Genomic DNA, 27,090 nt, shown 5'->3' on the forward strand with positions numbered 1-27,090 from the left:
TGTATAGGGAACAAAGGCGATGTTTCTATTTATATTTTTCCAAACCTTTTGTAACAAAAAGGTGACACAAATTTTACCAGGGGTCATCCACACCCCCTGGAGAGATGCTTCAAAATCTAAATTACTGAGAAGAGATAAAGTGAAAGAGTGTCAGCAGGGATCTCTCATTCTTATCTAGACAGTCTGTTAGAGGCATCTGGCACCTAGTCGGATACAGAGAATCCTAGGCTGTCTTTGGAGGAACAGAGGAGAGTAAGCATATAGGAGAAATGTGTGAAATGCAACAAATATGAAGAAAAGAATGGCTTATAAAAACGTCAAAACTAGGAGACCATTAAATATAAAAAAGACTATGAAACAAGTTAGGTTGAAAAGTACAAGATAATAGTAGTCAAAAGGCACAATATTTTCCTATTAAAACTGTGTATTGAGGGGAAATAAACACTACAGGGAAATAGCTGGAGAACTCTCAAAGACAATCTTTCCATGGACCTAAATGTGGCTATCTTGAAGACACAAAACTGGTAAATTTTTGAGCTTTTGAGAAGAACAAAAAACAAGATTATAGAAAGAGCACCAATTATCAACCTAATAATTTCGTTAAGTTACTAGAAAGATACTGTAGAAACAGAGAGGATGTTAGCAACCTCATTCAAAACCAGAAAAGGTCGATTTCAAATATATTAAGTTTATATGAAATTACCATACTAGTTTAGCATTTTAAAGCTATATTGGTGAAAAGCTGATCTTTTTCAAAACTATACAGATTAAAAGTGATTCCTGTGTTAAGTTGGCTAGAAGATGATAATTTGATTTTTTAATCCTTCACCTGTATTAATGAGAACTGCAAGCAGGAAAAAGTAAAAAAAACAAAACAACAACTATTGTGACATATTTGAAATGAAAATGGGCAACAGTCATGTTGTTTGACCTGGACTGCCTGACCAGAGGAATTGAGCCTTCTTCTGTTCTTCTAGAATGCAAATTAGATCTAAAGAAAAAATGCCATCTGGTACAACAGGGAGAGTTTAAGGAAGACTTGTTGCAAATTACATGGGGAAGAAACTAATTCTTGCAGAAATAAAAACATGCTGGTGATGGAAATGTTCTAGGATGTCTGACTAATATCATGTGGGAAAAAAGTTTGAATAATGAATTGACATGCATTCAAACCCAAAGGAATGAGTCCCCAACTATAAATACATTCCAGAAAATGCTGTGAACAAGCCTTCCAACAGCAATCATCATTAAATGAATACTGACCATTATGTGCTCACACTATCTGGAAAATCCAGAACCCCCAGCGGACTTATTATGGAAATGAAGAGCATGGGCAGGGAATGGGACCTCATCTGAGAGGACCATCAAAAGCTTCAAGAAGTGTGGCAGATCAAGTTCAACAAATGGAACCAAGGATGACATTCTGTGAAAAAAATGAAGCAGAATGGGAGAGAAACTCGGGCAGTAAAGTGGAGACAACAGCAAATGTAGATGAGGATCCTTTTTGGTATATGTTAATCACTATATTTTCTATAATATGCTAAATCAGAGGCAATAATGGAAAGAAAAATCACTGACACTTCAAGTTTAAATTAAAGGTTTCTTTTTCAGGAAGTGAGAGCACCTAAGATTTTAAGTTGTCTTATCGCCAGGAAAACACAGCACAGCCCAATTCAGCTTTCAGTTTGTCAAGTAAGTTCCCTTCAGCAATTCTAGGGAATAAAATGGGATAAGTCTTACTCTGCAGCAAAAACTCATCTACATATCCCAGATGAAGGGTTTCAAATTGGGGGAACTCCAACTCTGCCATCTTTAGGGCAGAAAAGACGCCATCTTTGGTTAGGGAAGGCTGGATCCGAACTTCATGTAACCTATGAACAGAGATACATATCAGAGTAAAACGAAAGCCCTCAGAATCAAAGGTTCTTCCTAATGTAAGGCTCTGAAAGAAGTTCATCTTACTGAAGTGTCATACACAAACTACTACTCCCCCCTCCATTAAAAAATATCAGAGATCTTTCCTTTAAAGGAGCATTTTGCAAAGTGTGGGCACATCTTAGGCAGTACATTAAGTTACATTAAATAACAATGAATTATACAGCAAGAATGTTATATGCTTTTTTAACCTGATTAAGTCAAGGTAAGAATCTGCATCTGGTGCTGCTATTTCTTTAACATCTTTTTTATCCGAGCTAAGTCCCAATTTAACAGAGTATAGTACTATAGTAGGTAACAACATCTACTTACTTAAACTCAGAAACAGTTTTGTTTTATTTATATTCTTAATATTCTATTGATGGAAAGTAGGAGTTTTGTTTTTGAATAAATTGAAAAAATGTTTAATTCAATTTAAATAAGATACTACAAAAGTAAAAGTACAGGTAGACTTTTGATACATAGGAAACTAAATGTGGTATAAAGTAATATGAAGATGTGTTAAAAATAGAAAGGTGTTACAAGGTCAGGACTCTGAAAACGCTGTTTTAAAATACTGATTTCTGAATAGCAAATATCACCAACTAACTAAAACAATTTAGAAAATTGTAGAGGTTGAGACACTGGTTTCTGAGAGGGCTGCATGGACCAGACCATTGATGCTGACTTCTGTTGGACTCTCAGGCACTTCCAGAGAGTTGACTGCTTTTCTCTCATGAGACCACAGCCTTTCAGAGCTTGCTGGGTCTGGAGCAGAGCTCAATTGGTTATCATTATAATACAGGACTACACTAAGTGATGCCCCACTGATATTTAAACAACTCCTCTATATTTTAGAGCTGAACAAGACATGATCAAAGTTCATATACACATTCCTCCAGATTTCTGTAAAACAAGAAAAAACATACAATTCTAGCACAAAAGACAAAATGTGAAGAGGAAACATACCTACGGGCAGCAGTGATGATGAGGTAACCAAGATCTACTTCAAGAGCATTTTTGCAAGCTCCCAAAACAATAGTGTGCAAGTTTCTAAAACCACCTAAGAGAAGGAACGAAAGGGGCAAAAGCAATAAGCATTTCATTTGACTACAGCACTTTCAGTAAAGCATGTATTCACCCTCTAGACGACAATTATTTGTCTAAAAGTAAATCTAAGTTGTTTTCCATTCAAATTAATATCTCAAGATGAATTATGACTACTAGTCATTTCCTAAAAAGAGATGAAACAGATACTGACACTAAAAAGACATTCTGATGGCATCTGAAAATTATTCCAAATTATTTAGACTTTTAAGTAAGGATTTTCAGACAGCCAGAAGCTCATGCGGAAATTCTAAAGAAGGCATCCTGATATTTTCTGGCCAAAGTTTGAACCTCCAATATATCATATAAAATGAGATCAGCATTACTTTAACTTCACCTTTTTCCCCAAGTTCTTGAAACATACATACAGAGAAAAAGAGTATACAAATTATTAAGGTATACAGATCAATGAATTTTCAAAAAAGATTAATTTGTTTGTTTTGAACTTTTCTAAGTGCAATCACATAGCATGTACACTTGTGTATTTGGCTTTCGTATTTTGTTTATGAGATTCATCCACATTGCTGCATATAGCTGTAGTTTGTTCATTCTCATTGATGCATAGTATTCCATTAATGAATATGCCATATTTTAATTATCCATGCTATTGCTGACAGGCATTTGGGTTGTTACCATTTTGGGGCTATTATGAACAGTGCTACTACGAGCAATCTTGAACAGTCTCCTGGTGAAGATATGTATGCACTTCTGCTGAGTTTAAAGCCAGGAATGCAACTGTTGATATGTGTATGGTCAACTTTAATAAATACTAAATAATACTTCAAAGTGGTGTTATTAATTTATACTCTCACCAGCAGTGTATGAAAGGTCCTGCTGTTCCACAGGCTAGCCAACACTATTGTTTGTCTTCTTCATATTAGTCATGAAGAGGTGGAGTCACTTCAGTGCTTGTGTATCATACTGTGGTTTTAATTTGTGCTTCCCTAAAGATTAGTGAAATTTCTCATTTTTTCACATTTATTGGCCAATTGGATATCTTCTTTTGTGAAGTCTTTTCTATTCAAGTTGTTTCCCATTTTTCCTATTGAGTTGTCTGCCTTTTTCTTATTAATTTTAGGAGTTTTTCACACATGCTGGATACAAGTCCTTTATCTGATATCTGTATTGCAAATAGCTTCTCCTACTCTGTAGCTTGGCTTTTCACTCTTTTAATTATGCCTTTTGGTGAACAAAAAAATCTTCATTTTAATTTAGTAGGGTTTATCAATGTTTTTCTTTATGGTAAGGGCTTTTTGGTATCCTGTTTAAGAAATCTTGGTGTACCGAAGGTCAAGAGGACATTCTCATAACTTTTCTTTCAAAAATTTTATTTTTTATTTTTCACTTTGGATCTATGATCCATCTGGAATTAGCTTTTTTGTGTGAGGTATGTTGACTCTGTAAGTAAAATATAATGCAGAGTCATTTTTAAACATTTATTAGAGAAGAAAAGTCTCTGTTTCTCTTTTAGGACCATTATACAAACTCTTAGCTTTTGGCACCTCTCTCTAGGTCTTCTCCCTAATGAGTAGTTCCACTGTGGTCTTCTTTTCCCTTCTGACTTTATCCTGTTAGCTACAGTCATGGAATAAAAATAATGCTGTTGATCGTGAGGGAGCCTGTTCCAGCCCCTTCACACAATGTAACTAAGTGCACTTACACCAGACCTCATTAACAAAACACCTAAAAATGTAGTGCCGAGTCATATTTTAATGGTGTTAATGACAATGTCTATTTGTTACCAATGGTATTTGATGATTTCCATTTACATTTTAGATATCCAATGTTAGATTTTTAGTTCTCAACTATTAATTATCTATCTAGCTAAACTTCTTGGTATTTCTGTTGCAACGAGGAAATGATTAACGTGGAGTGCATTCTATTACATACCATTATTTAAACTATAATTAAGGGACCTAGAGAGTAAATATTTTTTTCTTTTAAAAGCCATCATCTGATAGATGTATCTAATATCCAAGTGATAAACATGAAAGAATTTTATATACTGTAAAGTAATAAACAAATGTTAAATATTAACAGTCCTAATGCCTAAGTTCTTTTGTAGGCCTAAGATGTCCAAGTCAAAAAACACATCTTATCATCAACGGGCACTAGAAATCCCTGATAGCATTTCTCATAAAGATTCCAAATATAACACATGAATTATTAACTAAGTAAAAAGTACTAACAAGCCAGAACACATGCCTTATCACTCTGCTATTTATTTTGAGAAGGTTTAACACTGCATAAAAGGAAATGAATACTAGCCCATGCTCATGGTTACTTATTCTCCACCAAATACACCAGACAGAAAGTGCAATTACTAACAAGCATTTTCTTTTAAAAAGACTCGTAAGAGAAACTATATAAAAGCTTAATGAATGTTTTAAACTGATTTTTAAAATATTCAGTAACCTTAAAGAAAAACAAATACCTGATCTCCAACTGTCTTCAACTACATGTTGGATAAGACCTCCAAGGAAGGGAACTCGAACCATTTCCAAATGTTCCAAGTTTCTGGCAGAGGCCAAACCTGTTACTAAAGGGACGTATTTCAAGGAGTTTGTGGGTCCTGGGGGGAAAAAGAAACTTCAATGAAACAATGTAAATTGCCTTAAAAATGAATTTGCAAATCACCAGCTGAAATGAATAACGTAGAAATTCTGTGTTTGAAAATGACAGCCAAGTAGTTGGCTCTCTGCAATTTACACTTCCTATAAGAAATGAAAGCCTTAGCCTGTTAACCATATACTTACTCAGCATAAGGATTTTTTAGTACTGTTGGAGAGAGATTTAGTATTTTTTGTAAATTCCCTGAAGTCTCAATAGTTTTGAGCTCAAAATAACTGAAAGGGAAAAGCCAAGTTGAAAATTCGATCCTTCACTCAAGTAAACAGCTCAATCATTTAAACATCTCTGTATGTGACCAGTGTTGTATTAGATGTTATGGAAGATCACAAAAGATAAGGTTCTATCCCTCAAAGAGCTTGTAATTGACACAGAGATAAAACTAACCTCAATTATAAAAAGATAAAAAGGCAGAATATATCAAGTACAAAAATAAGATTTGCTGTATGACATAAAAAAGAAAGAGAAGAGCAAGTTAAGTTGGAACAGGCAGTACTTGAAGGATGTATACAAGTAAAAAGGAGGAAGGAAGTGTATATCTCAGGACCAGGAAACAATAATATAACATAAGGAAAGACACTGAGGTGAAAGCTGATATGGTTGCCTAGGGGACAGTGAAGAGGCAGGCCTGATGATAAAAGGTGTATCTCAGAAATGAATCAGAAATAAGGATATCAAGAAATAAAGATATCAAAGCTATTTCAAACTTTGAAGCAGAATTCCCATTTGCCACTCTAGGGCAACAGAGACACTGACGATTTCTCACCAGAATAGTTGTATCATAACTCAGTGTTTTATGCTTTAAGGTAGATCAAGTCAGACAACTACTTACATGCAGAATGATTAGAACAGAGACAAAGACAGAAGACAGAAATCTATTAAAACAACTCTATAAAAAATCAAAAGCGTCTATAAGAAATATATAGAGATACTGTGATGCTTTTTTCTTTTTTCCCTAACAAACACAAATCATGTGTCTACTTTTTTAGAAACAAAAAGTACATTTACCTTCACAAGGTGAATAAGTTACAAAACATAAATAGTAATAATAGCATAATACAACTTCATTTACAAATGTTGCCATGGAGTTTGCTTTAGAATATTTTCAAAATAGCATATGTATAATTCCACCACAACTATGTACCATTACCTGCACAGTTCCTCATGACGAAAGTTCGTAAGCTGATGCAAAGAAAGTCTTTGAATGGCTGTGGTTTAGTGAGTCTTACCCATTTCATATAAAGGTGCCTTAGCATTGGGATACAAGGAATTTCAGGAACATTCACCCCTAAAACATATATACAAAAAAAAAAAAAAGAACAAACAAGAAAATCACTGAAAGACTCTGTATTCTGTAGATAAGTTCAAGAGTCTATTTTTCAAGGTGATAATTTATCCTTCGTGGATATCTTCATCAGAACAAATTACCTAAAGTCTATTAAGTTTGGCTCATTTAAAATAGGCATGTAAAGAACAATTTAAGCAAATTATAAACAGACTACTTTGTTATTTCTTTAGAAAAGACACACGGGAAGATGAGATTTTAAAAGTATTTCTACATTTTATAAACATAAGTCTTTCTCATATCTCTATAACTCTTCCAGGATGTATTTCCCCAGTAGATGTAAAATGAAAATAGGTTACTGAAATCAAAATTATGAAGATGTGGAAAGAATACACAAAATTACTATTTGGCTACCAACGCCCACTGTCCCACCAGTGGGAAAACTAAATTTCTCAGCACAAAGGCAGGCTAGCTGGCTTTAAATATCATGGTTTCTGGATGCTATTCAGAGACAGAGATTAAAGCTGTTTCAACAAATATATGAATCTTAAGATTTGTAAGTGTGTGGTAGAAGCTAGTCAGCATGACTCTGAGAAAGTGAGAAACATATCAGTCATCCATTTTAATATTTCAAATTGGTAAAGGTATTTTATCCTTCTGATCCAAAAGTGGCTTAACACTAGGAATCAGATCCACAGAGGACTACGTCTGCAAGAAAGGGGAAGTAGAGGGGGAGGAAAGTCAGGAGATATGGAAGAAGACAGACGACCAGTGACTTGTAAATTCTAAATGAAAGGAAGCAGTTTGAGGAACTTGCCTAAGACTCTAAGCACTATGGGCTACAGAAAAGCCAAGCAAGCGACACAAGTCTCTGAGAGAAATCAAAGGATCCAGGGTGGTGGCATTTAACAAGAAGTAGCTGGTAAAACCAGTTTAATGTAACTTTTAAACTTGAATCAGTAGTCCTGTTAGCAACAGCAACTAGAGAAAGCAAAATTGGAGTACTTGAATGTTTGGTCCTTTAAAAGCTAAATTCTGCAGAATGCTTCTACTACAAGGATTACTCTTTACCCTGGTCCTCCCCAAACAGTACAGTTAACTTTAGCTTTGACCTAAGCATACACATTGTACAGCAACAGATGGGAAGTAAAACTGGGGATGAAATCAAAGGAGGAAAAGTATAGGAAGCAAGATAGAGATTGAGACTCAAGATGAAGAACTCACAAAGGTACGTTTAGCGTCTACTATGATGGTGGTAGTTCTGACTGGGAAACTCAATGTACCAAGGGTGAGATACACCCAGACAAGACAGTTATATCCTATTGCCCAATCCACAGTTTGCCCCAAATCCATTCTGTAAACAAAGGACACAGTTACCTGTCTTCCCCAGCATGTTCATTAATTTACTATACATGTTTGTATCACCATCACAGTGTTAAAACTGTTGAATTAATCAAATTGAATTAATGCATTTCAACAAAATTTACCAAGTACTTATATCTGCAATGAACTGTGACAGGCATCATGGAAAATATAAAGATACAAAAACAGTCTCGGATTTTACAGAGCTTATATTATAAACTTCAGATATTACAGAATCCCTTTATTAACTAAAAATGCAATTTCAAAGTAGATATCCAAGTCCCTAATCAGAACCACTCTTTGATCTTCTAAATGAAGGGCTGCTAGAGAGCTCCACTCTTCGCCCATAATGGTGCACAGAAGTCTGATTTAAGACCTACTCCTTATCATCCCCACTGCTCTCCCTTCACAACCTGACTCAGTTTCAGAAATTTCCAGTTCTTCAGGACCATCCCCAATACCCGGAATAATGCTTGGAACATAGCAGACACTCAATATGCATATTTTGAATAAAATATTTAATAAATAAATATAAAACTTCAGACGATAGTATCAGGATTCCCCCCAAATTCCTTTCAGCAATCTAAGCCAAAGATGACATTAAATTTGAAAAAATATCTCCAATTATCATTTACTTAGGTTGGAATTATTGGGATATAATTTCAGAGAATATTTAGATGGAGAATGCACACTGTGACCATTGCAAATAAGGTGGCTTTGGAAAAAGACCACCCCATCCCCATCTCTCAGGGAAAAAGAGAAGTAGCAGAGTTTTCCGTTGGATCTGGTTTGTAGAAGAAAGGGGAATTTTCTGTTTGGAGAAAATACAACTAAACTAAGAGCTATCTAGGATTTTTCACTCTGCAATGTTCTAGAGGTGAGCTATATAATAAAGTAGCCACCAGCTACATGTGGCTATTTGATAAATTAACATAAAATAAAATAAAAAATTCAGTTCCTCTGTTTCACTAGCCACAGTAGGTACTATAAGGAATAGTACAAATATGGGACATTCCCATCATCACAGAAAGTTGTATTGGAGAACTCTCCTCTAGAGGGCAGAAGTAGGACCAAAAGTGGATATTAGAGAACAGAGCAGGATTCTGGCTCACTGTAAAAAACAGAAAAACCCAACAACTTTCAAAACCACTCAAACTGTCTTCAAAAAGGGAACAGACTGGTTGTGAAGCAGCATTTCTCTCAAATACACCCCTCCCCCCCTGCCAGGACTCTTTAATGAGAAATTTAAATTTTTATACAAGTCTCACAAGCATTTCTTTTGCCATCATCAATCAATCAATAAAGCCATTGCTAAAATTCTCATTCCCTTTCACTGAATATTCTGTTATAGGGCATTTCAAGGAGTCACAAGTGACCCAAGAAACATCTACTCACCAACTAAATGTAAAGTTTGTATTTTGGCTCCTACAGGAATTTTCAGTTTATTTTCAGGAGGAATTGGAAATGCTCCATTACGATTACGGAACTTCCCCAAAATATGAACATGTGGCATATATGTCCAAATGGATTCTACCAATTCCAAATGAGAAGTTTCCACACCCTAGAAAATAATGTCAAAGCAAGCATAAGAAAGGCTTTAATTTAGCATTCAAAGCTTCTATTTCTGTATAAAAGATGCTAAGTATGCAATGGAACTTAAGTTTGTTATGGATGAGATGTGCATGTGAGTGAACATGTTCTATCATTCTTTTGATTTATTATTTTATCAATCAGTTAACGTCAAATGTTCAACCAGGTGCACTCACCACTAAGTTTGGGCACGCCTGCAAAGCTTCCAGAACTCCTGGAATGCTAAAAGCCTCATGGCCCCGTACCCTTCGCCTCTCAAGGTATCTAGGGTGAAGGCCATATAGCTGTTCGACGTCTGGCATCTTCTTCAATAGTGTTAGAAAACTGGAATCTGTGAAGCCTGAGAAGTTCAAAAGTATTTAGAGCCAAGTTCATCTTTCTGTTCATCAACATTTACTAGGCACTTGTAATTTTTATGAAAAGTTTAAACAACGAAAAAAGAGGTTTCTTTTTAAAATTTTCATAAGGCTGACACTACAGCTGAACAAATGGTTAAAAAAGAAAATATATCCCTTTAGCGACAGAGGAAATATGTCAGAAACTCCACTTAGAATCTGAGTTAATACCTTACAACTGAGGCTTTTAATTTATTATTGCCTTTTTTGTTGCTGCTGCTGCTTTTAAGGCACTGAAATCTTTGACTAGGAACAATACATTTGTAATCCAGATAACTTGGACCTATTTGAGTGGTGGGTGAGGATGGACCACCTACCTAATCAACACCACCTTCCTCTACCTACCTAATCAACACCAACTTCCTCCTCCCCTAAAGATGTTCTCTGGTCCATAAAACCTCTAGGGCTCTGCACACAACTAAAAAAAATGAGGAAGATATGATCCTCATCTTCAGGAAGCTCACAGTTATAATCTAAAAACCATCTCAAATTAGGTTCTCTTAGTCCATCCATTTCCTAACAATTACTATCCTCTGCTTAACTATCACTTCTTGGACGTTTTAGACAATTAATTCTTCCGAAAGAGATAGATGTAAACTAGTTAACAGAACATAAGTGATCCAAATTGAGAGGATGCTGAGCTGACAGAAAGTTCTTTATCTGAGAGGGGAGTTGCGCTCCATAGTGGGAATCAACCAGATGGGAAGAGAGAGAGGCAGGTGACTTCCACAGCAGGAGCTGTTGGTGAGATAAAGAGGAAGACAAGTTTCATCCAGATGACGCTTTATCTATCACTGGGGCTTTTTGTTTTTAATGAAGGCTGTCGGAAAGCCAACTATCTGCTCACTAATGACAAATAAAAATATTAACTCTCAAGCTAAAAATAAAGCCCCAAATCACTAAAGTTTTCAAAAGTTGTTCTATTTGTATAGGGCTAGTTCAGATATGTTAACTTTAGAATCACAAAACTGAAGAGTAAGAAGGGACTTCAGACTACTCAGTCTCTAATTATAATAACAGTTCTTCTTAATATCTTGTATAGTAACCTTTACTGACTGAGCCATTCAACGTGTTAACCATTTTACATGTTTTCTCATCTTTTCTCACAACTCAACGAAAAAGGTTATCACCCATTTACAAATGTAAAAAATGAACTTGAAAGAGTTTAAAAGCTACCAAGTGGCAGAGCCAGAATTCAAAACCAAGTCTGACCACCGCCAATGTCCATGCTCTTTTCTTGTACATTACACATTGCCTGTCACCAAAAAGTGGGTAAATTTCCACCTTCTTTTCAGAGATAGTGTGAGAATCCAAAGAGATCACATATGTAAACCATAAAGTACTACATAAAAACCTTAGTTAGCATCACCATACAGCGAATCAGGGTTTGACTAGAGAACGGGCCAGGCAGCATTAGTAAGCAGCGTTAGTGAGATCTTACTCTAGGCTAGAGACTCTTTGCTTTGATTCCCTTTTATGTTCATTGCAGGGATGGGAAGGCTTGGGCTCACAAATATGTATCACAGTCTAAAAGAAGTCAGCAACCTGTAGACAAATTCTTCGCTAATTTGATAAGAGGCAGAGATGTTAATGCTAAGATAGCATCACAGGGGAGGTCTGCTATCCTGCCTCTTTATTAGTGCATTAATCCCACCTCCAGAATTCCTGCTGGCATAACCTGTTATAGGAAATCTAATATAAGGAATGACAGTCATTTTCACACTGCTCTAATTTTTTTCTTTCCTGCTATAAATGATCACTCTCTGGAATAAGATGAATCCTTTTCCTTTAGGACAGTTTTTTTTAAAAAAAATTTGAAGACAACTGTGGTTTGTTTCCCACCAAGCTAAGTTCTAGCCTCAGGTCTTTGCAATATTCTTCACAAAAAGGTATATATTGATAACTAACTCTGGCCAACAGATAAGAGTTATCAGTTGACTGAAGACCCTCTTGAAAGGCTATAGCAACCCAAACTGTAATATTCCACTATTCCAGAGGTAGTCTGTCCTGTTCCACACAACAGAACAGAACAATGATCTCCTCAGCATTTCTTCATTTCTATTAAGCACCCCCCACCCAGACTCATCACATTTTCGAAATATCAGGATCTAGATATTGTTAACAAAGGTGGTTAAAAAAGACATTTAAAATTGCTAAACAACTGTAACTAAAGGGCACTAATTAATGACTGGTGTTAACTGAAAAGAAGAGTAATCCATTTCAGGTGTGTTCTACTTAATTAAAGTCATCAACTTTCTTTTCTGATGGTCTCTTTCCCTGAGATCCATTTGTTGTGGTTAGGCCGCTAACTCTCAGTTCTTCACCTGCAAGGCCAATGCCTTGTTTAAGAATCTCCAAGACCTCGTACAGGCCTTTTAAAATAAATGAAAGTTCCAGAACTGTAATTTCTGTGGCCTACTAGAACAGCTCTGCAAAATTAGATAAATATTTGTTTACTTAGACAGTGCCATTAAGGGGTACAGGAAAACTATGACAACCTGCATCGTAGGACAAATGACACTTGGTTTAATGTGACAGATATATATTTAGTTAATCAATAAGTATTCTCTAATGATATATTTGTGGACTACTGGGCTGATGCAGTTTCTTAAGGAGGAGGAAATGAAAACAACACACTACTACAATAGTAAAGCCTCAGGCAAAATGCGTTTTATCAACCTAAACCAACCTAAATAATTTAGATAAAATCCTGCCTTCTGATCTACAAGGTGACAGATTGCCTATCTCAAGACAGCAAGTAACGTCTGACGGAACATTATTATTAGTTTCGGGCAGGGCTCCACTGTACCTTACAGGCTAAATCCACTTACCACTTGGCATGTATTCCCACCACCGCCCAGCACAGAGATCCACAACCCTCACAACTCTCAGATATAGGGTCACCGCTTCCTTTAGCTTCCGAGAAAGACATTCCATACACATGATATCCTGCAGAGGGAGGTACCTTTATGAGAGAAAGAAACCTATATTTATCAAGTGGGTAAGTACTTCCTTTCACTGACAGGTTATGTTTTTCCTTCCTCCATTCACCCACCCCTCAAATGAAATGAGACTTTAGGAATATTCACAGGGTTTTAAGATTAACATGCATACGTAGCTTTTTACTAAAAACAGGTAAGTCAGCAAATACTTAAATATCCAAATAAAGTACTGAGCTCCATCCATAGGGCATTTGATAAAACCTGCCTTGCTCCTTTTAAAAAGTTTTTGTGGACTAATGAAATCTCGAAAACAAAAACAAAGAAACAGAAAGAAAAAAAATCTTAGTGTACTTCAAGGTATGTTGATAAGGGAATGTGGGAAAGACAAGAGAGAACTGATCAATTTGAACATGGTCAATAATATTTCATAGCTTTTATAGAAAACATTCTTGTAGTGCTAAACAAATTCTCTCTGGTCCCTCTCAACACCATCCCTGTTCTAGAAACTATAGTACCTTCTCTGTCAACAAATATGTATACTAATTTTATAGTGTACAATTTTTCTCCTAAATCTTTTATCTTTTAGGTCACACACTCTGATAAAAGTATTGCATAAGCATGAAGTGAGAACACCTCATCTAAATTACAACTTCCTCTTTTCCAACCTCCCCTGGTATCTCTTCCTTCCTGAAACTTTTCAACTAACCCCTACCTCTGTTCTGTTTCCAATAACACCAATATATATTTTCAAAGATCAGAAAATCTCCTCTCTCTCTCAACATCCCTCTGTGCACACCTAATTTAAAACAAAAAAAGGTAGAAGCTACCCTAGACTGCAGTATTGTCACAGACACTGTGCTGCAGTCGTTGTGTCACAGCTTTCCCGGCAGGTTGTTCTGTTTGCCACGCAGCCCTCCCTCCATCCTCTCTTCCCTTCTCTGCGCTGCTGTTCCCTGCCCTCAGGCTGGCACCTGACTGGCGATGGAACAAAGGCTTTCTGCTGTTTCTAGTCCCCTAGCTGAATTCTTCAACATCCCTTATTGGTTCCCTTAACCCTACCTACGCCTCTCTAAATTATCCCCTCATTTAATTATCTTCAAATTCCAGCCAAGTGTACCTTGTTTCCGGCTAGAATCCCCATTGCTATAGTAGGTGCTATTATTACTCCATTTTACAAGTGGTGAAATTGGCTCAGAATAGTTAACCTGCAAAAAGTCAACAGCTAGGTAAGAGGGAGGAAGAGCAGTTGGGTCTGACTCTAACTCCTCAAAGTTAAGCTAACTCTAAAAAGAAAATGCAAGTATGCCTGCTAAATATTTCCCTGCTCCATTCTTTTCTGCCTCTGGCCCCTCTCCCTTCCCCTTTAAAACTAATTAAATAAAGAGAATCAAATCAAGTTTCCTACAAAAACCAGCATTACTAACTTAATTTACAGTCTCCATAACTTAGATATAAATAGGATAATTTTCAGAAACACATGACTACACATTTTATAAACAATGAAAAATATTGAATTTATTTTCTAAATCAAGTTTTGCCACTAAAACACTTTTTCCCCAAATCATTGTTATCCAAAGTATTTGCCTGAGTTAATATCACACTCCCTTTAAATACCAACAGTTCAGTAACCACATGAAGACGATCTTACATCATACTTGCCCTCAGAAAAAGAAATGTATTTTTTCTTCATAAGTATATAGTCAAAGAGCCAGAGTACAAAAGACAGATCAAATACATTTTAGAAAACATGCCAAGTAGTTACTACACGACTACATCAGGGGTCCTCAAATAAAAATTTTAGAAGCCTAATACACCTTATTTTTAGAGGAAATATTTCATACCAAATTCAAGTACTCTGCTTGGTTCACAGGTCTTCTTACATTCTGCCAGTTTGCTGCATGTTTTTTTCATTTTTTCATTATAATCAGGGTAACAGCCTTCTACTTGATTCCACTCCTTCAATTTGAATACTCTGTTTGAACTGCCAAATGTTATCTGACCCTCTCTCCATTTAAAACAGTCGGATTTGTTCACAGTATGTCTTACCATTATTCAACAAACATCTAACACACATCTCTAGAGACAATTTTACCGATGCTTTCCTCTAAAATTTTAATAGCTTTATTGTTTAATTCATTGATGCATTTAGAATTTAGTCATCAGATATGAGAGACAAGAACATGCTTTTATTATTTTCTCCAAATGGTTTTTAGGTTGTGACATCATCACTGAATAATTCACTCAGCTTGTCCTCATCGATGTGAATACCAAGCTTATCATAAACTAGATCCCCAAATATATCTGAATCCACATAAGGAGCCTACATATGGAGTTTGCCTGTTCTACCCAACTGTCTGACTATTTTCTCCAGCACTAAATCTTTAATTATTGTACACTTTAGAATATATTTGAACATCTCGTAGGGTTAAATTCTTTTTCTGAAAAATTCTGGCTATTCTGGAAGACTTTTTTCTGCCAAATGAACTTTAGTATCATTTTGTTACGTTAAAAAAAAAGTTGTTTTAGTTGGGCCTTCTATTCCCAGACAGAACTGAACTAACAAAAACTACACTAGGTCACAGAATAACAAACTACAGAAGATAAAAGACCAATACAAATTTACATTAGAAAGGAAAAATAAAGTGCCCGTGGTTCCCTAAAGTAACTCTGCTATCACTATTTTAAAACTTCTTAATCTGCAAATATTTGATAATTTTTAAAAATTCAAAATATTTTTAAGAACTTTATATATGAAAATTTCCCCCAGGTAAATAATCTAAATTAATGGAAAATCCAGACGCTTAGAAAAGATAATTGCAATTACATAAGAGGAAAACTGGAAACAACCCAGAAGTCAGCCTACAAGGGAAAAGGTAATTACGGTGTCATATTCAACGAAATAGAAAGCAATGATTAAAAGGATAACTATGAAGACAACATACCAATACGAAAAAAGGCAGAACGCAATCATAGCCATTAACACTTCCCAAGCATTTACGCCACGTAGCATGTTAAGTGCTTTAAAAGCATTATCTCATTGAATCCTTATAATAATATCTTTATATCTATCATTGGTCCACAGCTAGTAAAAACACTCAGGATTCAAACTCAGGTCTCTAACTCCAGAGACAAAGTATGTTAGGATTTGTTTATTTGAATGGATAATGAAGGAAAGAAGAGAACAGAGGAAACTGGAACGACAGGGATTTTCTGGGTTTTTTTGTGGGTTTTTTTTTTTCATTTAACCATTGTTATAATGCACTTTGTATAAAAACATAATTTTAAAAAAGATTTTGAAAAAATTTATCACAAAACAATTTTCATGTGTGCACTGCATATACTAAAGATAGATATTATTTCACAAAACTTTTGTTTCAATCACTTACATATATGTATAGATGGAGTAAATGTGTTTCTCACTGTGGGTTGTAGTCAAAAAACTCAGAAACACTGCCTTATGTTATACATGCACTGTACTGTAGTAACAAGAGTCAACAAATCTATTAGTCAATAAGAATTCCAAGAAGCCTGGAATGTTAAGACAGTCTAGAAGATGGCTGTCCAATAGAACTTTCTGCACCAAAAGAAATGCTCTCTAATTTCATTGTCCGTGCTGTCCTATACAGTGGCCACTAACCACATATGGCTAGTGCAACTGAGGAACTGGATTTTTAATTTTATTTAAACTTAAATGCCACATGCAGCTAGTGACTACCATACTGGACAGCACAGCTCTAGGATTTGCTCCTACTGACACATTCCAGGTAGGTAAAGTGAATGAAACAAAACCTTACCTAAAAATATGACAAAGCACTTCATGGGAAAGTTGATTCATATAGTCCTTCGTTTCATCTGATATTGCTTCCTCAGGGAGTTCACTATTCACGAGACATGTTTTAACACTTTTCTTTCTTGGGCCCATTGCTGCGTTATCTCCAGTATCAAAGACCAAATCTCCCCTCTTGGTTACTTGAGTTCAAAGCACCTGAAGGCAAACAGAGAACAGAGTAGACTAAAGCACACCAAGCCCAGACAGAAATCATCCCCATAAAACCTAGGTAAAACAATGTTTATTTTAAAATACAAAGGTAATGCTATTACAACAGTACAAACCATACTCAAATGAATAAAAATATTACATAAAAGGCACAGAACATCTTTTTCTGAAGAGCAATAGAGAATACTATAAAAATGCATTATGCAGAATGAGTGAAAAATCCAAGGAATCAGGAGTCCTGGATTCTAATTTGTACTCTGTTGCTTCCCAGCTAACTCACTCAATTTCTCCATGCATCAATTTCTTCGTGTGTAAAGCAAAATCATTGAACTAAGTAAACAAACCCCCTCCCAACTCCAGGAGCTTGTGATTCTAGGACTGCTCCTAACACAGCAAAAGGGAGAAGAGGACTCCTGGATCTGCCACAAACTACTTCTATGAACTTGAGTCACCTTTTAAATTCTTCATTCTCCTGCCTATAAAATGAGGGGATTAAACTCCACTAGTGGGTTATAAACCCCTTTATGAATCTGATAAAACTATAGACCTTCTCCTCAAAAAAGAAAGAATTTTATGTGCAATTTCAGAGGGAGAATAAAACCAGCCTTCTCCTTCTCCCTCTCCTGCAAATACTAAGGAGCAGAGGTTAATTCACTTTGTGTCAAATGTACATTTTGTTTATTTTTAAAATAAGCTTTAGTGAGGGAGGAAGAGAGGGAAGGAGAGAGAAAGCGGGAGGAGTGGAGAGGGGAGGGGAAGAGATCAAGTCAGATGAGCCAGGACCCAGAGGCTTTTTGTTTTATTTTGTTGCTCAGGTTAAGAGAAAACTAAGTGAAAATAATGTCCTTTAAATAGCATTATCAATTATCACTGGTAAAATTCTGAAAAAGTATTTGGACTCGGGGCCGGCCTGGTGGAGCAGCGGTTAGGCACCCACGTTCTACGTTGGCGGCCTGAGATTCACTGGTTCAGAGCCCGGGTGCGGACATGGCACTGCTTGGCAAGCCAGGCTGTGGTAGGTGTCCCACATATAAAGTAGAGGAAGATGGGCACGGATGTTAGCTCAGGGCCAGTCTTCCTCAGCAAAAAGAGGAGGATTGGCAGCAGTTAGTTCAGGGCTAATCTTCCTAAAACAAAAAAGTATCTGGACTCAAACTCAGAGAACTTTAGTTGAGAGCTTAAACTTAACCATGTGATAGTGAGGCATAGAACTGCTGTTCCAGATCAGTGGATCTCTAGATTAAATAGTGTTTGCTCCATTTTATGCACCAATTTTTTTCTTTTTCTTGACTATAATCCTTACTGTTAAAGCTTTCTGAAGCGGACTGCAGGCTTCTATTTTCTTACAGAGTTGACTCAATAAAAGCTTAACCTTTCCTCGATGACCCGGTTATAAATATGAATATACATTATATTCTGTGATGCCTCCCCTCAGGGGCTACCGAAGTATGCAGAGTTCCTGGGGCTCCTTTGCGTCAGCAGTAAATGGGAGAAAACTACAAAGCTAAGTGAATTCTCCTATTTCTTGTGCTGTGTGTGTGTTCTGGTCTCTTCTTCCCTCACTGAAAGGTTATGTGCTGTTACTTCTGGCAGGTGTCAGCATGCTTGCTTCTCCCTGTACTCCACCCATACCCAGAAACACCCACCCCTACCACCTCTAATTTCTTACTTCTAATCAGCTATCACCTGGAAAACCAAAGAAGTAAGTTTTTAGAATTGTGTGTGGATTAGTATCAACAGGTACCTAGTACCATGGGCCGAAGGAATTCTGCAAAGAGTAGGTACATGAGCTACAGTGCACTGAATTTGTGACACCCATTTTACCTTCTCAGAAGCTTATTTATATGTTGTCCAGCACATTTTGGCTAACAGACCTCTGCAGAAACAAAGTTTATACTCAGAATTCTCCACAAAAAAAGTTATAACTATACTCGTCTGCTTCTGATTATATTGTTGCCCATCTTTTCCTACTTACTTCCCTCTTTCCATTTTTGATGGCTCCTGAAACTGCAAATGGATCTTTCCATTTTTGATGGCTCCTGAAACTGCTCTAAGGTTATTCTGACCTCCTAAGCATCAAACCCAATAGCCTCTCTTGGGTGCTCCCCCATCTGACCCATTTGTAGTAGGGGACATTGCTGACCACTCCTGTGAAAACCTCTCATCTTTTGGCTCCTAAAGTGATCTTCTCTCGGTCCTCTTCCTTCCTCCATAACTACTCCTTAGCCTCTTTTGCCAATTCACCCTACAACCTCCTTCTCCTTGGCGAATCGTATCCATTCTCAAGGCTTCGGCTACTACAAATACACTAAAAAAAGATATCCACTTCTGGTTCCTCTCTCTCCTGAGCTCCGACCTTTATTTCCTCCAGCTATGAGAAACCTTGAACATCCTTGAAAAATATTATGTCCAAACTGAACTGTCTCCACGACCACAAACACTGCCCCCCTTCCAAAACACACACACACACCTGTTTCCCCTACTGTAGTTTACCAGATTCCCAAATTAGAAATCTTGAAATCAGCCTCAACATATTATGATCTCTCACTTCCCACAGCCACTTGATTGGCTCTTCTTATCAATTTTATCACGATACTACTTTTGCATCCATTCCTACTGGCTTTCAGGCTTTTATCAACCCTCATCCGGGCTACTGCAATGGCTTCCTAAATGATGTCCACCACGGTATCCCCAGGGCCTGGAACAAAGCCTACCACACAGTAGGCCCACAATAAGTAATTTGCTGAATAAATGCTTACCATACCACACTCCACATTGAAGGTAGAGTTAACTTTTTAAAGCATTCCTCTGATTGCATATAAAGTGACAAAAGCAAGAGGTATGATACACCAAAAGTATTATCCCATTTGCATAAAAGAAAAAGGAGAAATATGCTTGTGTTTGCATGGGAAATTTTTGGAAGGATCCACAACAAAACATTAACAGTGGTTACCTTGGGCAGTGAGAACAGAGGTTTAAGAAAGTAGAAAGGAGACTTTTACTTTTCTTATCCTTCTCCATTGTTTGAAGATTTTAGATTGGTCATGTATATTATATTTCCTAAAAAAAACATCAAAAGCCAATTAAGCCTACAAGGAATTCTAGTTTCCAGAGGATAACATCTTCCCAATCCAGTCTCAGGCCACCTTTCCAATCTTATCTCTCCATCCTTACCACTTGCCCCTCAGGACACTCACTCCGGCTGCACCAGTATCCTCTGTTCCCCCAAACTAACACGGATCTTTCATTCCTAATAAGCTATTAACTCGGACTGGAACATCCTTCCCTTCCCTTTTTTGCCTGGAAACCTCTAATCTGCCTTCAAAATCTAGTTTAAATGTTAAGTCCTCTGTGAAAAACTCCTACTCACCCCCTTCGGAGCTCCCTGTGAGCTTTAACATACGCTTCTACTACAGCGCCTCGTGTAGAATCTTATCGGTCATGTCTCTGCCAGAAAAAGGAAAAGAATCTCAGTCTCCTGCCTCCAGGTGGTAACAAGTCCTTGCTCATAATAAGTCTTCCAGTGTCTGATGCATGAACATCCCTCAGTCTTTCCATTATTCCATATGCATCCAGTAGTTTCGAGGCTGCTAAGAACCATTTCATGCTCCCCTGAGCACTGCTTTTGCTACCACAGCACTCAGTGATCGCAGCACCAAGCCAATAACCCTGGCAAAAATGCCATCAGATTTTACTCCAATAAGAACACATAACAGTTACCCTGTAGCATGCAAATGCCTCAACAAGACTATAACCAGTATAGAACAATCCAACCACAAATTAATTCTCCAGCTATCACATTTTAGCACAGGCTTCACCTTTAAGAATCTTGACAACTCCAACTATTTATGGATACCATGTTCTTGACTTTTCATGCAGTCAAGGAAAATTCTTTGTCAACCTTTCTCCCTTGTTTTTCTAAAGCGAAACCACATCACTTAATAATTTACACCCTCATTTTATGATTCCACCTTTTAGTATTCCTTATTATTTTGCAATGCTGTGGTTTTGTATGAATCAGACTTAGTAGCCCCAGTGTACAACCTATGCTTGAAGTTTTAAACCAAACAGACTGCACCTTAAATATCACTGAGTTTATAAAAGTTCACTTGTTTAGAACTCGGAAAAATATTTACTTACAGATATGACATTATACAACATTATCTGAGGTTGGGTCTCCAACAAGTCCACACAAATCCATTTAACCTACAATATGCACTAATATTAACTACCAAAGGGCCTAAATTAGCAGGACTAACTAACAAAATTTTAGGTGAAGTTGTATACATATTTCCCATATCATGCCTACAAATGAAGATCTGTTCATTTGGTAGTGACTCCCCTGCTCTAAGCCTTTGGTGGGGAAGGGCTTGTGGGGATGAACATAGGGGTAAAAGGTAAGATCTCCATCTTACATCTAGGGGCTTAACACCTCAGGACCTATAGCCAGGGGAAATCCATCAGTTCTTTCCAGTCCAAGTAGGTGCCCCCGGAAATGTCTGGCAGATAAAAAGCTTCCTCATTAAAGAACTCATTTATTTTCCCTCACCGCCACTCAAACTCTATAAAGCACAACAAAATTGTTTCAGTAAAGTTGGCTTCATCTTCATTTAAGTGAAATATCTAGCTAGGCTATGCTGACCATTTCATCCTGGCCACTGAGTAACAGAGGCTTGGTATCCCTGCATGGGAAAAAACCCAGCAATCAAGACATGCAAAGTCCCAAGTGACGACGGTATCTCTCTTTTATGTGCACTCTTTCTCTCAACCAACTTTCTTTCAGTGGGATGAAGGATAAAAGCAACAAGAACAAAAAATTGCCATGGCTAGCCTTCTATGTCTTGCTTTCTTCCTACCCCATCTCTAAAATATCACCGTTTGTCACCTAAGAAACTCAACAAGGTAAGGAAAGTCCAAAGCAGCAGCAGGTTAGAAGGGAAGGGGGAAAGGAGGGAAATTCCAGTTATCAGCAGTAGATAAAGATGAACCGGTTGAAATGGGCCCAACAGAGGAGTCATGGAGGGTAAGCGAGAGGTGAGTATAAATAACAGGTGAGTATAAATATCTGAGCCAGCCCTGGTGGTCTAGTGGTTAAGATTCGGCACCACCATCCGGATTCTTTTCCTAGTTAGGGAACCACACCACCCATCTGTCAGCTGTCATATTGTGGTGGCTGCGTGTTGCTGTGACGCTGAAAGCGATGCCAGTGGTATTTCAAATACCAGCAGGGTCATCCACGGTGGACAGGTTTCAGTGGAGCTTCCATACTAGGAAGAAGAAATTGGCCACCCACTTCTGAAAAAACTGGCCATAAAAACCCTATGAAGCAGTGGAGCATTGTCTGATACAGTGCCAGAAGATGAGAGGATGGTGCAAAAAGACCGGGCGGGGTTCCATTCAGCTGTACAGAGTCACTAGGAGTCAGAATCGACTTGACAGCACTAACAACAAAAAATAAATACGTGAAGATTTTATTTTGCAGCACTAGGTTATTCCTAGGGTAAGCAAGTTCTGGAGACTCAGACTGTAAAGCTCAAAGAAATGTCAGTCTGATCAAATTATAGAATCCCAGAATGTTAAAAGTTGAAGAGGGCCCCAGGGACTATCTAGTCATACAGTCTTAATTTTTTGTGGGTTATGAACCCACCTGAGACTACGATGAAAGCTGCACATCATCTCTCCAAGAGAAAAACAAAACTACCCAGACTCATGCACATGGAATTACATATATTACAGATACAATTTCAGGGGCTTCACAGACCCATCAATGCTCATGCACAGTTCCCTGTCCAACACTGGCTCCTCAACCTTCATAGGGACAAACAGAAGCAGAGAGGACAAGTCACCTGCCCAAGGGCACATATCAAGTGTCAGAGCTCAGGCTGGGATCCAGACTTCCCAGCCTACGCTATACACCCCATCATCAGGCCAGTCATCTGTACCTGGGCTGTCTCCCTGCATTCCAGAGCTATACCCAGCGCCGGAGACAGGCTTCTGGATGCTGACAGAACTGCTGCTGACCGCACCCTCCTTCACAAAATAGGGTTTGTGGTCCATCTAATTTAGGCTCCCACACACTAGCCTATAGCAGCCCTGGGTATCCTCCAGTCATCCTGTGACTCTGTTTAGCAGACCTTAGCCACAGGAAGCATCATTTTTGCCCTGGCAGCCCATACATTCTAAGTAACAAGCCTGAATTGTCTGTTAGTATTCTTTAAATCAGGGTCCTTCCACAACATAATTTCTCTTAGGCATGCTCTTCCAACCTGCCAGTAAAAATCTCCTCCCATTCCAAACAAAACAACACTATCCTCTACTAATTCAATTCCTTCTGCTTGCTCTCAGCTTTACCCTTATCTTTTCATCCTTAACCTTCATGGTTGTCTCCACCTCTTGTAAGATAGCACCAATATTTCCTCGCTTGCAAAATCAAGTAATTTTCCCTTTAATCCTCTATTTCCACGATATAGGTTTTAACACTTATTGCCCACAATGCTGACAGCTGCTGATACCTACAAAAGTCGTATATAAATCCATTCCTTTACTCCCTAAATGTCACAACTAAAAATCTTCCTATACCTGTTCCATCCTGTCAACATCCTCCTCCATCCCTGACTTATTCTACCAATTACTCCCTTCCTAGGATCACACCAGGCCCTCCAGAGTATGTGTTTGTCTCTTATTAACACACTTTATAGGGCAGAGATGAACCAACTTTTCTTACAACTAACCAGAAAACTTAGGGACCTCTTATAAAATTTTCACAATTCTGAATCAATTTTTCATTCTATATCTAATAACAATTCTCTGGAGAAACTCCTTCTTTTCCTGATTATTATCTATTCACCCATCCATCCATTCCCTCACTCAATTATTTATTTACTGCCTACTAAGTGCTAGGCGGTGACAGTCTTTCTTCCCATGAAGTTCACAGTCTCAGAGTGGAGACAGATTCCACCACCAGTTTCTTACAAGTCAGTCATTTCAACTACTAAAACCTAAATTACCTCTCACTACCCTCACCAAAAATAGCTCTCTTCCATTTAAAACTTCCCAATGTCCTCAATCATCCTAGGGTCAAGGGCTTCCCTGCCCTTCAGGTTTCTAATGCCTTTTTTTAGCTTCTATGGCTTCAGCTTGCTCATAGCAAAGTAATCTTGCATGCCACTTAACATGACCCCATTCCTCACATCACAGATGTTGTACATCTATGACAGGACGGCCTCTCTTGCCTCAAGAAACGCCCACCACACCCACCAAGCTGTTCAGATAAATAAATAGGCAAAAAAACCTCCCAGAATTACAGTGCTGAAAGCGTCTAGGAATCATCCAGTCCAACTCTTCATTTTCCAGATAAGGAAACGGAGGCCCAGAGAGGTAAGCTGGTTTGTCCAAAATTACAGAGCCAGAAAGTACCAGAGCTGAAGCAAGGATTCCGGTCTTCAACTCCAGTTCCAGTCCAATTTCATTTCACTCTATCGCTGTACCTTACTGAAATCTGGTTTTTCCTTTTTCTCCTACTCTGTGCCTTAGTATCTTTGTTCCTAAAGTGTGTACCCCTAGGCACACAGTCATTTAAACAAACACACATAAAAACGTCTATATTCTTTACCCAAAGGGTGCATCAGAATTACAGCATCACAAATTTTAGAGAGGGAGGGAGACTTAGGGATCACCTAAACCAGTAATTGTCAAAAAGAAACTTAAAAATTACAAGCACAGATTTTTCAGCCTATACAACTAGATACATAATACGTACCCTCCACATTCCACCTTTTCCCTCACCGAGAAAATCATGGCCTTATAGAGCCGTTATTTTATTCTTCAGTTGTGCTGGGAGGATGGGAAAGGGAATTAAGAACCAGTGACCTAATCCAGCTCCTTTATTTGACAGATGAGAAATCTTAAATCCAGAGAGAGGAAAGGATTTGCTCAAAGAGAACCAGCAAGCTGACAGCAGCTTTAGGATAAAAAACAAGGTCTATTTTTCACAGTGGGGTGTTTTACACGGCTGGTGTGGGTTTATATAACAAAGGCTTTGGGACGGAGCTTCCCACTGCTCAGGAAGCACAAGAATCTTCCCAAGTGCCCAGCTGCCCTTGGCCGGCTTGGTGTCTGGAAAGGAACATGGTACACATCTCTTGTCAGTCAACTCCTGGCTATGCAGGATGCAGGGAAGACATGCTTTTCAGGTCTGTCTCTAAGGAAAGACTTTTTGTAAGGGAGTTTGGAATCAGATTTTCAGGGCGAGGGGCATCAGAGGCATCAAATACATTCATTTTACAGATACGCAAATTGTGGCATAGAGAGGGTAATGGACTTAGACAAGGTCACACAGTGCGTCGGTGAATGAGGAAAGACTAGAAAATGGGGCTCCTGATCCCAGGGCTGGCGGCCTCTCAAAGACGTAGTATTCACGGCGTCTTACTCAGGGACATCCCCTCAGTACGCTGACTACAGGCCTTCCTCAATTTACTGCCTTAAACACTGACTTACGTTAAAATCGTGGAATTCTTGAAGCCCGGAGTGGGATGGGGTCCCAGAAGGTACCCAGGCCAAACCCCCCATTGTGTTGAGGAAAGCGAGGCCCAGAAGGGGTTCTGTATACTGGAATCCGGGGCCAGGGTTCAGACAGGGTTCAGACTGGCAAACCCCGCAACCAGGGCCTAAAAGGCCAAGAACCACAAGCCCAATCTCTCTCTCCCGGGAGCTCTAGGCCCGAAGAAGGCCCGAGATCCAGAGCCCAGGCGGTCGGGAGACCCGAAGCCCCCATCCGGCCGCCTCCGCCCCACCGCACGGCCCCCCGGCCCTCGGCCGCCGCCTCACCTACGCCGGCCCTCCGTCTGTTATTGTGGTTGAGAGGGAGGGAGAAACGCGACAGACACTTCCCACCGCCCCCACCGCCGAGCCGCTTCCGCTTCCGCCGCCGCTCGGGCATTTCCGGAGAGATATCTTCCGGGGCCGGGCGCGCACCCCGCGTCCATGTTGAGTGTGGGAAGGAGGCGTCGAGACACGGCAGCCATGTTAAGCGTGGCGTTTCGGGAAGGGCTGGGGCTGGGCTTTCTTTTACGTAAGGGCGTCGCCGCGCCGGAAGTGCTGTGTTTGATCCAAGGGTTTGTGGTTTCGTGGTTGGCTCCGCTGATGCTCTTTGGCCTTGGATAAGCTTTGGGACCTCGAGTTTGTGATTTGCAAAGTGGCCCGGTTCCCGTAGAGACGTCGTTAGAATTCACCCAGCTAAAAACAGAAAACTTTTTTTCTTTTTCTTTAGGTTGAGGGGCAGGGAGGGCAGTAAGATGATAATGTTAAATCAGCTCTTCTCTACATTTGGAACTCTGTGCAGGTAATTAACGTATTTTAACGTTTCCAAAGGGCTTTCACATCAGTGTCTCATTAAAAACTCCCTAGCACTCTGACATATGGGCAGGATTCAGCTTAATCGTTTTTGTTTTTGAGGGATGAAAACCATCTTCAGAGGTATGATTTGTTCAATGTCACACAGCTGGACTGAAACCCAGATTTTTTACCCTCCAGATCCCGCCTTCTTGCCCCTACAATACATGTAATTAAAATGGGCAAAATATCTGTGTTGAAATGATACAAATACCTCTTAGGAAACTTAGTGTGCATTAGTGTGCATTGAAGCTACATAAGACATGATTTGACAAGACACGGGTGACTAGACGATTCTGCTGTACAAAGGACTGACGGTGGCTTGGGTTCCCCTGGTCCTTCCTATTCTTTTCTTGATTGATATCAAACCCACTGGTTTTCCCTCCTTCTCTACTATGGTTTGGTGCCACAGGTTTCAGCTTGCCTTAGGCAGTCACAGTTCTAGCCATTTCATTCCATATGTCAAACCATATATCTTGA

At 38.6% G+C, this 27,090-nt stretch overlaps 1 protein-coding gene across 9 annotated transcripts in view; it reads right to left on the reverse strand.

The window, feature by feature from the left end:
* The window catches only part of FBXO38 (F-box protein 38), a 55,361-nt gene extending 29,196 nt beyond the window's left edge, over window positions 1-26,165 (reverse strand). For 3 of the 9 annotated variants that reach the window (XM_014852583.3, XM_014852580.3, XM_014852575.3), the window contains exons 1-9: window positions 26,047-26,165; window positions 17,018-17,208; window positions 13,113-13,246; window positions 10,063-10,226; window positions 9,692-9,857; window positions 6,800-6,937; window positions 5,456-5,593; window positions 2,884-2,977; window positions 1,741-1,871 (exon numbers count right to left, since the gene is read on the reverse strand). In XM_014852583.3, the coding sequence (XP_014708069.1) occupies window positions 1,741-1,871; window positions 2,884-2,977; window positions 5,456-5,593; window positions 6,800-6,937; window positions 9,692-9,857; window positions 10,063-10,226; window positions 13,113-13,246; window positions 17,018-17,145 (1,093 nt within the window). In that variant the 5' untranslated portion in view covers window positions 17,146-17,208; window positions 26,047-26,165. Of the gene's footprint in view, window positions 1-1,740; window positions 1,872-2,883; window positions 2,978-5,455; window positions 5,594-6,799; window positions 6,938-9,691; window positions 9,858-10,062; window positions 10,227-13,112; window positions 13,247-17,017; window positions 17,209-20,173; window positions 20,281-20,590; window positions 20,668-25,716; window positions 25,947-26,046 lie in introns of those variants that run through there. The other 6 variants (XM_014852574.3, XM_070517228.1, XM_070517230.1 and 3 more) reach the window with 6 other exon arrangements.
* Window positions 26,166-27,090: the final 925 nt, after the last annotated feature.

This window comes from Equus asinus, chromosome 9 (assembly GCF_041296235.1).
Source record: "Equus asinus isolate D_3611 breed Donkey chromosome 9, EquAss-T2T_v2, whole genome shotgun sequence".
In the NCBI taxonomy this organism is placed as follows: Eukaryota; Metazoa; Chordata; class Mammalia; order Perissodactyla; family Equidae; genus Equus; species Equus asinus.